This window comes from Hetaerina americana, unplaced genomic scaffold (assembly GCF_022747635.1).
Source record: "Hetaerina americana unplaced genomic scaffold, ioHetAmer1.1.p SCAF_1, whole genome shotgun sequence".
In the NCBI taxonomy this organism is placed as follows: domain Eukaryota; kingdom Metazoa; phylum Arthropoda; class Insecta; order Odonata; family Calopterygidae; genus Hetaerina; species Hetaerina americana.
Window position 1 is genome coordinate 73,993,915 of NW_027286069.1, and position 15,375 is coordinate 74,009,289.

A 15,375-nucleotide genomic window follows, 5' to 3' on the forward strand; every position below is an offset into this window, starting at 1 on the left:
AGTAGCACTGGCCATTGTAATATTTACTGCCATCCCTGTGAATTTTTCTCTTTTTGGCCTACCCGACTTGATTTGAGATGGCTGATCTAAGCTCAGTTGGGTTCAATATTGTAAATTCAATTTCTTCTTTTTCAAAGAATGAATCAGGAAGGATATCCTTTTGAGATGCATTGAGGTTATCAAAATTATAAAAATCAGCAGCAATTATGGTACCTGGTTGGTATAATCGCAAACATAAGGGCTTAGGGCAATTTCATTGGCTAAAATGTTTTATGTATTGCTAGAGGTGATGTAAGGAATTCAGGATACATTTTCAATATAAAAAACTATGTATGCTCCAGAACTGATGAGCTCTAGAAATTCCTTCATTGTATTAAGCACACTTAGTATTTATTTGGTAGTTGTGTCTACCCAAAACCTGCCTTAACCAAAATATTAGTTAATGGTATTCATATTTTGTGTGAATTTTTATATTGCAGTGATGGTAAAACTGTCACTTAAAATTTGTTTATGTGTTCTGATATCACCATAAAACTAGAAATTTCACTTTGCTGAATGAAAGGTGTTTTTGACTGAAAAACTAGTGAGTTCTACAGATCCACAACTTTAAGGATTATGACACCTCGGCTTTCAACCTATGCATTGCTTTTTACTACCCTTATCCATTTTACCTATGACATTTCTCATTGTACACCTCATAGTAACTGATTCAGTCATAGATTTACATCTGTTTTTTTCACCCTTATAAACCAATACATTTTATGATTCAGCAGAGCTGGAAGAAGCATACTAATGAACCGGATGACTTTCATGTCTTCTGACAGCCATTCAATCTTGACAGCAAGATTTGTAATTCTCATAGCCTTCATATTTTCTCCATGAAAATAAGATTTGTCCATACATTCTGGCTTATTTGGTGAGAGGAAAGAACTAGCCTGACAGGATCCTGGGAATTTCCTTGGGAGCTCATGTATTAAGGACCAAAATACCTGACAAACCGTCGTATAAATGAATTGAGATATGGGTCATTCTCTAAATTTTCCTGGCACTATTTTGGTAGCCAGTAGGCCCTTATTTTCCAAGATTATTCGGGTCTCCCACCGGGTCCACGTTCGTAGGGTTGCCGACGTTTCGATGGCCGAGTCGTCCATCGTCTTCAGGGCCCTGAAGACGATGGACGACTTGGCCATCGAAACGTCGGCAACCCTACGAACGTGGACCCGGTGGGAGACCCGAATAATCTTGGAAAACATTATTCGCCGGGAAAGTACCAGATCATTCTTCAGTAGGCCCTTACTTTACAGAAATGGGATGGGGAACTTTTAACCTCTAGAGCATTATTTTAGTGAACTAAATTCACATTTTAAGCCCCCCATACCTCTTAAAGTATCATTTGCTCCTTGTATAATTCAGTTATCAACCTGAAGGTTGGTTTGGTGAGGGTAAAGCTCACCTCATACTAAGTATTTTGGTGTGGGGAAAGTCATGCATCAGGGTAAAGAAACCGGTTCCTTTTTCTCTTCTACCAATGATTTATCAGGAAGATGTGTCCACCCTAGGACCTGTTTCTTTCCCACCTACAGTTTCTAATGAAGGTTAGGTACCTGAAAAATCACACCATGGGTGAAGCTAAGGGTGCCCAGAGATATGCCCAGGAATTGAATCTGGGCCCTTAGTTTAGTAGTCCAATGCTCTACCCTCTAGACTAACACATCCCCAACATAAGCGTAAAATTATATAATAAAATTTGAGGTAAAGTGGACATTTTGTTAAATAGGAGGGTTTCAAAGTGTTAAAATCATTTGCCATGCCTCGGATTCTTGCATTTTGGCACATCAGTGGGTGACTGTTAAAGCAACTGTTGCAGTAGTATCTCCTGCAGTTCTTTGAATATGGAAGTTATGTTTTTTGGGAAGCAAAATAAAAAACAATGGAAGAAACCAGAAGGTATTCGTAAAAAAAGGCCTTCTTCCAAAGAAAGCCTACTAAAGTGCAGCAATAGGAGTCTGAAATTAATGAAGTACTTCATTAAAACATGTATGAAAAATGATTTTTGGTGACAGTAAAGGATAAGGACAACAGTAAATGAAAGGAAAAGCCGAGAGGCAATGAAAATGTGATAGTTTAGGGAACTGATGAGAGCATGTGGACAGATGAATAAGATACAGAGATTGTGCATTGTGGGAAACAAGAAATCTAATGAAAACTTTAAGATGAAAGAAGACACTTTAAACTTTAAGAGAAGAAGTGATAACCTCATCAGACACCTTTTAGAATATGGTTTTTCTTCAATCTTGACAGCAAGATTTGTAATTCTCATAGCCTTCATATTTTCTCCATGAAAATAAGATTTGTTCATACATTCTGGCTTATTTGGTGAGAGGAAAGAACTAGCCTGACAGGATCCTGGGAATTTCCTTGGGAGCTCATGTATTAAGGGCCAAAATACCTGACAAACCATCGTATAAATGAATTGAGATATGGGTCATTCTCTAAATTTTCCTGGCACTATTTTGGTAGTAGGCCCTTACTTTACAGAAATGGGATGGGGAACTTTTAACCTCTAGAGCATTATTTTAGTGAACTAAATTCATATTTTAAGCCCCCCATACCTCTTAAAGTATCATTTGCTCCTTGTATGATTCAGTTATCAACCTGAAGGTTGGTTTGGTGAGAGCTCTTTACCCTCACCCATGATTTTCTCTACAGCCTGCTTATACTACTTCCTTGCAAATCCATTTCATGCTTCTACATTCCATTTCCTAACCCACAGCCCCTGCCTTATCCTTTAGAAATGAACGCTACACTTTATAACAACCAAATTGTGGTCTGAGTCTGCATCCGCTCCCGGGAAGCTGTGCCAATTGATCACACTGTTCCTAAACCAGTGCCTAACCTGAATATAATCTGATACCTTTCTGAGTCACCTGGCATTTTTCATGAATATCTATGCCTTTTGTGATGTCTAAACCAAGGGTTGGTGATGAATAAGCCCCGTCTACTGTAGAACTCAATTGCTTTCTCCCCACGGTCATTCCTCGTACCTAAACCATAGTTCCACACCTCATCACCATCTCTTATTTTGCCTACTGTCGCATTCCAATCCCCCATCACTATCAAATGTTTCCCTGCAGGAACACACATAATTATGTCCTCCACCTGATCGCATACCCTATTGACTTCTTCCTCCTTATGATTGCTCAGTGCCATGTATACCTGAACAATGACCAAGTTCACCAGTTCTGCTTTTATTTCTACAAGTAATATTCTATCCATTGCCTGTACTAAGTTGACTCTGCATCTTCCTACCTCTTTATTTAATATTATGGCAACTCCTTGTTGGCTCTCGTCTCTGCCGCTGTATATTATTCTATAACTATCACTCCAGTAATCCCTGCTTTCCTTCCATCTCACCTCGCATAAACCTAAAATATCTATATTTCCTCTTCCCATATCTTGCTTAATATTCTCCAAAATTTCTGCCATCAGCATTGTCCTAACATTCCAAGTTCCTACTCTAACTAATTTGGTCTTCTTCTCCTGCGTGTTCTGTCCTGCTGTTGTCGGTTTTCCTTACAAAGGGTTTCATGGGATGACGACTGCGGAAGCCTTGCCTATCCCGCTGCCGGGCACATCACATGGCTGATTGGGCTGAGTCCCATAGATGCCAGGACTCATATTCTCTATACTGTCCATCATTATATTCTTGGGAATGATAATTGAGGTGGTCTCCCGTTGCCTTCCTCGATGTTGTTTTTAACGTGACACCATCACTCAATGGCCACCTCACTGAGGAATAGATACTGCGTGGACTACCTTTTGTCTGGCTCCTAACCTTCAACCTACCTGGTAGGGGTGGCCCTACCAGGAGCAATTATCATTACTCCCGCCAGCACAGTTCTAGGGGTCATCGTAATGCATAAACCCTTCCACCACATCAAGGTTGTAGTATATATAAATATATATACACATATATAATTAAATTAGAATAATAATTGACTCATCTCTTTCTCGAGTGTCACCCATTTGCCATTACTGCTTATAAGAATCCATAATCCATCAGTATAAAAGCAATCTACATTTCCCCAAGCTTGAGGAGAAAACAGAAAAGGAGATAAACATATTCAACCCAAATATGAACTCGTGAAAAAGGAACAATGAAAATTAAGAGGCTACTTTATTAGTAACATACGTTAGCTCTTACTTTGATGTAAGGAAGGGAAATTGATGGGAATCGAAACTTGAGAGATTGGTTGCTAGGACTCTCAAAAAGTTAAAGCATTAAGATCGAGGAATAATTAATGGTTCAAGCTGTGAAGCACGTTATGGATTTAAATTGCGATTCAAACTTAATTGAAGTTGATCAGCTTCTAAATTGTTGAGCTGTATGAAACGAAAGAGGTGAACAAGGATATGGAGTGCCCTAGAAAAAATATATTTTGGTACACATGACAGAAAACAATTTCCAATGAGGATGAATTACGAAAGGTTTCTCCCCACCATTCCATTCCCTGAAATTCCTACCTCAACCAAATTCTCTACCTACGTATTTCTGTTCGCGCAAATGACCTCAGCTGCCGGATGCAAACCAAAATGACCACTGCTACTACTTATATCACCTGGAGTTAGTTATGCATCTATTTAACCTGTTTCCTCCAGTTGATAATCGCGATTTCGCCTGACCTCCCGAACCAAAACTTTGAAACCTTCGCACTATTCCAGTAGCTTAACATCTACGTATGGAACTAATTAATTGACATCTTTTTCGTGCAAGATTTTTGAAAGAAAAGGCCCACCTACATCACACCCTCTTCTGTGAACTCAAGTCAGACAACAGGCATCGACACATTGACATTCCTAGTCTCCATTAATCCTTTCACTGGGGTCCTCGCCTGGATTGTTTGGTTCCGTTTTTGTCATTCAATTTTTCAAATGACCGTGCGGGAAGCGCAAACGCGGGACGAACTCAGCATTGTTAATTCACCGAATTATCACTTATCACCTTGTATTTAAATGCTAGAGGGTTTTTTAAATCTATATTTACAGCTGTGGCGGTAACGGTGAAGTGTATTGAGTTGACTGTAGCGGCATTAATTGAGCATTAAGTTGTCATGTGCTCTGATGGTTGTGGTGAATTATAAACGTTTCATTGTGGATTCAGAATGAATCATGAACCATTCATTTGTAGATTTTGTCTGAAAGATGAAGGCATGAGTGTAAACTTGTTCGATAATAATATTCTATTAAATATCAATTTACAATCTTGGATAAACAGGACATTTGGATTGAAGGTTAGAACACGACCAGTAATTTTGGGAAGCCAGATATGTGAATATTTTTGTTTTATAACGTTGAGAATTGCTTTATTTTTCAGATCGATAAGGATGATGGTTTGCCGGAAAACGCGTGCATCTCTTGTATTTTGGTTGTCTTTCAAACATATTTTTTCCAAAAAATATGCCAAGAAAGTGAGAATATATTGACCCAACACGTTGAGGTAAAGTTATTTGATCTGTTTAGATAATTCTATTTTACGTAAATTGCCAGGTAGAACGACAAAATAGTAGCATTTATTTCAGACCTTGTGTTTATTGAGTCTTCGTAATTATTCACAAAAAAGAAATAGACTTGTGTTGTCAAGTCTGATAAATTACATTAGTATTAAGACATTTGGTGGCCTACACCAACTGATTAAAAAGACATCGGGTAAATTTTTTAGAAACCAGGTGACCTTACCTAATGTTGCAAGGATTGATAAAGTAATAATGCAAGCTGTTTGTATATCCTTTTGCTTGAGGTTGTATTTTGTTAGAAAATGACAATATTTATGTAGTAGACATTACACTTTTAAGAGCATACCGTTCAAAATTGACCATGTTTCCATGCATTAAATTCTGACTTTTTGCTCATGGTTTTATAGAATGTAACGTTTTGCATGGTAAATTTCATAGGGGTAACCAGGAGCAGACTGGAGGGTGGCCGTCACCCCCCCCCCCCCCATTCCCCCACAAATATGATAAAATAAATTTTGCAAGTCTGGGATTAACAATAATAATAATACATTTTATTTGTCCAGCGATCTAGTAGTTACAACTGTTACACTTGATATAAGACACGTCAGGGGAAAGTGACAGAATGCATTCGTGGATACAGGACATATCAGGTATAATCAAGAAATTCAGCAATTGAATAAAAGATTTTTAATTTTTAAAACCTAAGTAGATTGACTTTAAATGCAGCCACACTTTTATGGGCCTTAATCTCAGCTGGGAGTTCACTATAAAGTTGAAGGCCCATAAAATTTGGGCCAGCGCCTGCATTTTTTGTACATACATATAAAACGTGCAGCTGCTCATTCTGCCTAGCAGAATATTTATGGATATCACAATTTTTCACATACTCAGATTTCTTTTCGTATGTACTACTACATGAAAAAAATAAATATATGACACTGGTAATACAACCAATTTTTTAAACAGGGGGCAGCAAGGGGCATTGTGTTTTGCAAAACTCGTGAGCTGAATGGCTCTTTTTTGGACCCTGAAAATAGCCAAGGCCTTAGATGATGAAACCCAGTAAAGGATATTATAGGTTACGTGAGGATAAAATTCTCCATAGTATAGTGCACAGAGAATAGCTACTGAAATAGTGGATCTAATGGACCTCATTAAAAAGTAGGCCAAGCTTAAATTACTAGTTAAAGTACTTATGTGTTCATCCCAAGAGATTTGAGAATTGATGTGGAAACCCAAAAATTTGGTATTTCGTATCTATGGGATCACCTTCCCATAAACTTCAATAGAAAGTACTTTGCTTGCTTTATTTTTATTTGCAAAATATATTAGGTGAGACTTTTCTATATTCAAATCTAGGAAATTATTATGACACCATGAGAGTTAGGTGTGATTAACCTGTTTACACTTAACTATCAATTCAGCAAAAGTAGGTAATACAAGAATAATGTGGGTGTCATCAGCATATAACAAGGGGGTAGCACCATTTATATATTGGAATCTATCAACAAGGTCATTTATATAAGAAAGAAACAAGACAGGCCCAAGAACAGAGCCTTGAGGAATACCTCAATTAAGGACCTTACTTGGGGAAACAAAAGATGCACCAATTTTATAAACAATCACGTGTTGTACTCTATCAAATAGGTAGGATTTAATCCAAGCATTAAGTATGCCACGAATATCCATCCTTTGGAGTTTCTTGAGAAGTAATTGGTGCAATAGTTTCAGCCTCAACTTTGTGGAAGTTCATTTATTAAGTAATTGGTGGTCAACACAATTGAAAGCATTCAAGAAATTGAAAAACATTGTTGAATAATTGAAAAATGGGGTGAAGTAGAGATGTATTTCCCATTAAATGATCGAATATAATTTCAGGCCAATGTCACAGCTATTTTACTGAGGAAAAATAGTATCTGCAATAAAATAAAGTACATTCACTTACAGCCAGATATGCTATAGTGATGACAATCATCAGCTTATCATTGAGTTGATATGTCCACATATTGCATTCCTGCATTTAGGTGGCCAACAACTTGATCCTTAAGGAATAATACCAAAAGCCCTGCTTAAGGACAACCCTATTCCACAGCTTTGGCAAAAGCTAGGAATTCCTGGAATACAATGTATTTTTAATAAAAAAATTATATCAAAACAATTAACTATTAATTGACTTTTGAGTGGAGGCTTCTGTGATGTCATGGTAATGGTGACAAAGTTCTGTCCAGTTTTCCTCCTTGTTGGATAATCTATTGCAACAAGTATTGCAGCATAAAGCTTATTCTGTTCACAGTGATCTTCATGCATATTCGTCCAGTTTCTATTGGCCTCCTTTTTAGTCTAGTGCTTTCCGATTGGTCAGTTTCCTATCTCCTTTGAATACTCCCATCATTAGTTGGGGAGATCCATTTATTCTCTCTGAGAAGTCATTCAGTGTATTAGTGATTTATATGGTTTCTCTGATTGGCAGGAGGTAGGGTAGTATCCTCTCTCTTTGGAAATTAGTTTTTCTCTCTGAAGTCTCTCTATCTCCATAATGCATAAAGGTCTTTACATGTGTTATGAAATCGGTAACAGATGGAATTGTTTATTTTTGACAGCTCTTTGGTCATGTAGGCTACATATCAGAGCCCTAGATGTTTGTCCAATGTAAGGCTTTCTAGAGTCACATTTTATACTGTAAATATCTTCTTGAATGCTCTCAGGCTAGCAATCTTTCATTTTGCAAATTACAGATGTTTTGTTCATGTGGGAGTAGCTTTTCACAATACCATGTTTTCTGAATGCCCTGATGCTCTTTCCATCCAAATATGGCAATGCACCTTGGTCTGATGGATTCCGTCTTTTCTCAGTGGGATCAGTGGAGTTTCTTTTGGGCCAGAAGTTTTTTTGTGTGCTGGTGGACCAGTGCAGAGGAAAACCCAAGAGAGCTCCTTCATTATGAATTGATCTTGCCTTCAAAATACTTCCCATGGCATTATATACTCTTATCCCAACTCTCATTCAATTTCTGAAATCCCTTCTAGAAATCTGCCTCTGTCAACGTGTCCAGTATCTTTCAGATTCACTCTTGATCACCACCAGCAATGCAAACCTCCTCCCTTTCACTTCCAGCTTGAAGTTTTGAGAAAAGAAAAAGTTGCAAGGAGTTTGGTGTGTAGGGGAGTTATGAAGTACTTCCATGTGGTTTCTCATCATAAATTCCTAGCTGTGCGGTTTGGGGCAATGTCATTGTGCCCTACCAACAGGCATGCACCTCATGCCTGCCATTTTGCTTTTTTCTGTGGTCATTTCTGTTGCAAGTTGTCCTTCAGTCTCTCCAATATCTCGAAAACTCATAAATTTGCCAAAAAAACCGTAGTCTTGCTTGCTCTGAAATATTTATGATACACATGAAACTGTGAATGACCACTAGCCTCTTCCCCAAATGCTGTTTGTAATATCTATAGCTTTTCACTGCTTTCTTGCACGTTGTGATGCAAAATTCAATTCAAACATGTTGCTTCATCACATTGCTTGAGTTCCTTCATGATTCGCCTGGGTTTTGTACCTGATTCCTGTGCCCATCCAGTGGGCAGATACTCTGCAAATTGTCAGGATTCAATACTACAATCATTTTATGCAATAAAATTGAATCTTAGAAATTTTTGGATTATATACATATCCAAAAATTCCACCCAGTACAGCTACTACTCCTGGCCCTTATAAGCTGAGCTGTCCTTAGCTGGAGGCACACCATCTGATAGCTGATTTTTATTAAGTAAAACTAGATAATACCTAAGCAGTTACATCATATGTAATGATATTGAAGGACTGCGGCCACTCCATCTGAGCTGAATGTAGTTAAGTCCTTGATTGAATGGCATATACTTCAATGGGGACTGAGAAATGTTTCTCCAGCATATGCGTCATTGCTTACTAGTTGGAAGATGTATATATCCAACTCTCACTGCTTGGTATTTTAGGGTATGTCATAAAGTTGGGGTTCCTATTAACCTCATTCAATATTTTACTGAAGGTCTTATTATTATTTCTTTGGAGCATTTTATAACTGATTTATTCCTTCACTGGGAAATTTTCTTCTCAATGCATTTATAGTAATCAGGTTTTCCTTAATTTTAGAGTCTTGAAATTAATGTTCAGTGTGTGTCTAATTGTTCCAGTATGAAAAGATTTAATGTTCATATTTGTTGTTTTGATGCAATCACCACAAATAAATCTAATAATTTTTCTGTCCATTTTTGTGCAATATAGCATGAATAGTGTAATTTTAAAAATTTGACCTTGGAAAAATTGAATAGTTTCAGGCGTGATGTGGTGGAATTCGAACATAATAAAGAAATTTGCTGCTATCCATTCTTTATTTTGACCATGGGCATACTGAATGTTATTTATGCAATGTTTACAAATTATTAATTTATTTAAAGTACTTGAACCTAATAATATCAAAATAACATTCTGGTTAAGTACAGTTGAAATGTTAGTTAGGAGAAGAAAAAAAATTATTTCTTCAGCATGTAATACTGAAGTCTTTCTTTTGGATATGATGCCATCTTTTCCCTTCGTGTCTGTTTTATGATCAAGGTTTCTGTGTATATTTTTGTTTTTAACCTGATAATATTCTTTGTTAACTCCAGGTCCAGGAAGATGCAGGATGTTTATTCTCATCAACAAATAATGGCAAGAAAAGTAATTTTGCAAGAGGTAGTAGCTCAGAGAGCACAGTTCAAGGTTCATCATCTTCAGCAACACATATTTTAAAGCAAAATGAGGTTTCCTCTTGGGCATGTGAAAATTCTGTTGATCCTATTTCTACAAACTCTGCATCTGATCTCCTAATCCCATTGGGTGTAGAACAAAAAAATAGTCCAAATAATAAAGCCTTACCTGAAAATTGCCTCAAAAGTTATCAACAGAAACATCAGGAACTTGAGGTAAAGTTCATTTCCGAAATTTCTCGTGACAGCAATTTGCATAATGGAAGAAATAAGAGTGGCACCGCGAGAAATTATGGTGCAGAACCCGAACAATTCCACACATGTGTGTCACAGGGCAGCACATGGCATGCCAAAAGTTTTCAAGATTTTAGGGATCCAAAGTTGGTTCAGTCCTTCCAGAACAGTCCAAGTTCCAGTGAACAGTTACCGAGTGAAATTGAAGAATGTGCATCGAATTGCAACTTAGGGTTTCATAAGGATTACCAAAAGCAAGGAGAGCCTTCTCCGGTGTCAGTTGAAGAACCAATCAAGGAAAGAAGAGACAAAAAGTCAGAATTTTACATGGAATTTGTCAAATTTTTAAATACTAACGTATGCCAATCAAATGTTCTTACTGGCATGAATGAAGAAATACAAAAATTAAATCTTAAAAGAGAAAGGATTATAAGCCAAGGGATCAAGCCTAAAGAATTGTTTAATTCAATACAAAACCAGGGAAAAGAGAGAGCTATGGTAAAGGTTAAGTCACATCTTTTGAAAAAATGTAAAAATCCTTCCTCCATGACCTTAGGAAATGTTGAATCAAATATCCAGTTAAATTCTGATGGTAAGAAGCCAACTACGTTTCCAGGTTCTGGTAGGGACATGGCTCATAGTTCCAAAGATGCTTTTAAGTCTGTACCTGAGAATTTAGCTCATGCCTGCTCCACTCTAGAAGAAACTCAGCATCCATCTATATTGGAGGAAAATTATTCCAAATCAGTGGGCAATCTTAATGAGTGTGATGTCTCTCTAAAGCAGATGGATAGTGTACCTTTTAAACAATCTCCTATTACTTTAAATGATGGCATTGCTAATACTCATACCGAACAATGCCCTGCCACCTCAGAAGAAAAAATATCTTTCTTTAAGGGAAATACTATGTCAGGCACAATAAGTTTGCTTACTCCCATTAAAAAAAATGGCAATCCATGCATTGAGTCAGGGGATAAAAGCATTATTGGGGAAGAAAACAATGAAAATGGCCACAGCTGTGCAAAAATAGCTAAAATAATGATTGATCAAGATCTGTGCAATGGGTTACCTTCGGTGGTAGGTAAGGACAGCAAGAAAAATATGACAAAGCAATCATTGTCAAGTATAAAATGTTATAATCTAGAGCCTGAATGCTCCCAGGCAGTTTTAAGTAGCCCTTGTAGGCTTCGTTTCAATGTAGTCAAAGAACTAGCTACCAAACCTGACACATTTTCCAGGCCATTGAACAGAAAATTATTTTCTCCCCATAGAGGATCTTTTTCTCATTCAGACCAAACCCTCCAATGTGTTTTGACAGCTAGCCAAAGTATTAAAAGTCGCGAACAAGAAAATGAGCAATCCACAAATGAAAAGAATGATAATTACTTGATGGATGATAGTACTAAATGTTCAAGAATAATCGGCAGCAGTGGGTCGAGTCTTCAGTTGCAAGGTATGAGACATACAATAAGAGAAAATGTTGATCAGCCAACAAGCAGGGCAAGCATGCATGAAAAGCCAATAACAGTTAATCCTGCATCTGGGGTTTGTGAAGGACATTCTACTTTGATGGAGGGTGAAATTCATGGAAAAAAGGGTGACAATGTTGTATCTATGGGACATAAAGCCTCAGATGATCTCCAGTATCTTAAACATCTGTGTGGCGTAGAAAAGTCTGATGTAAAGGCATCCACGAAGGAAGCAATGAAAGTGAAAATGGGTATTAGTTCAGTCATTGAAGGTGTATCCACAGAAAAATCAAAAATTAGTTCCAGTTCTCAAGTAGCCTATATCCAACTCAAAAGCCCAACTGAACATGTCAGCAGTTTTGGGAAACAAAACTCAATGGATACAAGTATTCAGAATACTGGTGAGAAGTTACTCAATCATGACTCATCCTCACCAACCAGAACATATCATGAGAGTCTCACTCAATTAGATTCTTTTATGCAGATACCCTCAGTGAGTGCAGTTCAGTCACTAAATGCAATGGCTGATGATAGTTTATCTTCGAAACATGCTGAATGCATGGGAGATAAAAAGAATTCTTCCGAGTGTACATCCGCACTGCAAAATAAAAAACTCCCACAAAATAATAACAGCTTGAGCAAAAAAATGAAAAGAAAAAGAAAGAGAAACTCAAGGGCCAAAAAAGCTAAAATGTCTATGAATAATTTTAACAGAATTTCTTTCACCTTTCCCTGTCCAGTATGCTTTGAAGTGTTCTCAAAGCATGAATTGGTGTTGAAACACTTGTTCACTCACAATAAACATGATACACTAGTGAAATCATCTGTGAATTTTGCACAATTGAAAATAGGAATTTCAAAGCCTCTGGGTAATTTGTCTGAGGTGAATAAATCTCCCATAAGTCAGCAGCAAGTATCCAAACTAAAGACGTATAATGCTGTTGGTCCTGTGAGGGATGAGAAAATTGATGAAATAAGGGGTATTATTCAGCAGCATCTCACAGTGAATGGTGGTTCGTTAAATGGTGGTGGTAAATCTTTTAGATGTCCTGCTTGTTTTAAAATTATTCCTGATTGGTATGAGGTGACCATGCATATTATACTTGACCATGATAATCTTTCAAGTGAGTGGCCCATGAGTTTTCTATTTTCCCCTGAGATATTTCGTAAACTCGTTGGCAATGAGTCAAATTTTGAAGGTAGCACTATGCCAGTGCTGCAACCAGGAATCACCACTCTTCAACCATTGAATGTATGCAAGCACTGCTGTCAACAATTTTATTCAAAATCTGCTCTGTTAAAACACTTGATATGGGCCCATGACAAATCATTGATCGGCCTTAATGAATAGTTACAATGGTGTTCACAGTTGAGTATGGTTAAAATGCCATTCAGACAGTTTATTTATCCACTTGAGAATTTCATGATAAATAACTATAGGTTATCATTTGGATTACTTTTGTGGAATGCCTCAATTTTGCGTGATTCATATGTTAGTGTAAGAGTAATATTATTTTAGTGCCTCCGCAAATGTATTGAATTTCTCATCAACGTCTGCAAAATTATTTTTTGGATAACACCATGATTCAAGCAATGTGTGTTTTAAATATTTTTTCACTTTAGATTGTTTATTTTAGTTTCATTGGATACCTTATGTGAGAAACATTTGTGTTTATATCATTCATAATTATACAAATGCAAAATTAACTTAGGGATGTACACTTTGGGCTTTTGGTCTAGGGATTTTATTGATTTCAATGCACATTTGGGTCAGATTATGAATTTTGTTGTTTGAAAAAATTGAATCTTATCATGACAGGGTTAAAATGTCATGCATGATAAACAATGTATTTGAAGTTTTTATTTCTTTTATTATGTTCTTTTATTGTGTTCTTAATTTCATTGTGTTGAATATAAGAACTTCCTTTTATTAAGCATCTCATAAATGCTAATTTTTATTCTGTGCAATGTTTTACTTCTTAAGTGATAGTTATAAAACCTTCATGGTCGAAAGTAATTACAAACCTGTTGTAACCCATCCAGCTCACCCCATGGTCCCACAATTTTCTACAAATTACTAGCTCAACTTTTCCGTGTTCGAGTGTATTGCAAAAAATGGAATTGCCATGAATTCTCATTTTTGTGAGATTTCATAAGTAAAAATGAATACCCACAAATAATTTTTGAAATGTATATACATATATAATTGTCTGCAATTTGTCAATTTGTTGTAAATTAAATAAATTTAATCTGATGCTATTTATTTAGTTTCTGATAATTATCAGAAAAGTAGCAGGAGTCCTCAAAAGAAAACCAGAGATAAGTACACATAAGATACCTCAATGGAATCATTCTATTTATGACAATTTTTCTATTTTTGTGTAAAGTAATACATTGTTAACATTTTTTTATTTAGAAAATTCTATTTAAAAAAGATCAGATATTCTGCTTTTGATCAGTGAGCTCCTCATTAAATAAGTGTGGTGAGTATGGGATGAGAATCGGTGTGAATAAGGGTAATGAGGTTCTCAAGAAATGGGAAGGCTCATTTAAATGTTACAATTGAAGGGCATTAAATTGAGTATTTAGAGGACAAATCGATTAGTTCGTCTATATGGTAGGTGTAGTAAATAAATAATGATCAAAGTAGGTTGGGCATAAGTAGAAATGTTTGATACAGTAGAATTCTCAAGGAGGAGGGAGTTTACTACAAGGAGCTTGTGTTGGGATGTTAAGATAAGGTGAATGAAAGCTTTGATGTGGTATCTAGTTTTTATGTAGAGGAAACTTGGTTATTCGGGCAAGAGACCTTTGAGATGTAGGAGTGAATAAGAATGGAAAAAGTAAAATAGATTAAAAGGAAAGCAAACATAGAATAAGTAGGCATGATAGGAGAGATCTTCTTTTCCATTTTTTGTATGTTAAATAGTCATGGTCATATTTCACTGCGCATGGAGTATAACAAAAGATCCTCAAATATCAAGTGTTGTTAATTGGTGGGTTAAGGCATGTTGCAAAGATTGCAACTGTCACTTCGCAAAGTTTCATGTTACAAGTCAATAAAAAAATGCTGCAAAGCACTCATAGCTACTTCTTATAGGGAGATGCAGATGTAGGAAAGTTGTCAAGTAAATTAATTTGTGATAAAAAGTTGTCATCCTTGATTAAGATGAATTTGTGAAGAGAGGTGGATGTAACTTCTAGTTAGAACTCCCAGGTCATATTATTTGCAATGTGATTGGCAATTGAAGTTTATTTAAATAGATGTCCAGCCTTTGATAATAATCATTATTGTTGCATATAGGAGCCATACTAAAGGTAACCCACACTGCATTTGTTCCTCAGTAAGGTGTCCGACCCCAGTGGAGTGGCCATTGAGTGATGGTGTCATGTTAAAAACACTATGTAGGAAGGCAATGGGAAAGCCACTTCAATTATTAA

General features: G+C 36.5%; 1 protein-coding gene across 1 annotated transcript; it reads left to right on the plus strand.

Moving 5' to 3' along the window:
• The first annotated feature begins 5,013 nt into the window (after positions 1-5,013).
• On the plus strand, positions 5,014-14,101 carry LOC139686074 (uncharacterized). The gene is made up of 3 exons (XM_071583196.1): positions 5,014-5,291; positions 5,375-5,497; positions 10,151-14,101. Exons 1-3 carry the CDS (start codon positions 5,163-5,165, stop codon positions 13,283-13,285), a joined length of 3,387 nt encoding a protein of 1,128 aa, XP_071439297.1. The 5' UTR covers positions 5,014-5,162; the 3' UTR covers positions 13,286-14,101.
• The last annotated feature ends 1,274 nt before the right edge of the window (positions 14,102-15,375 follow it).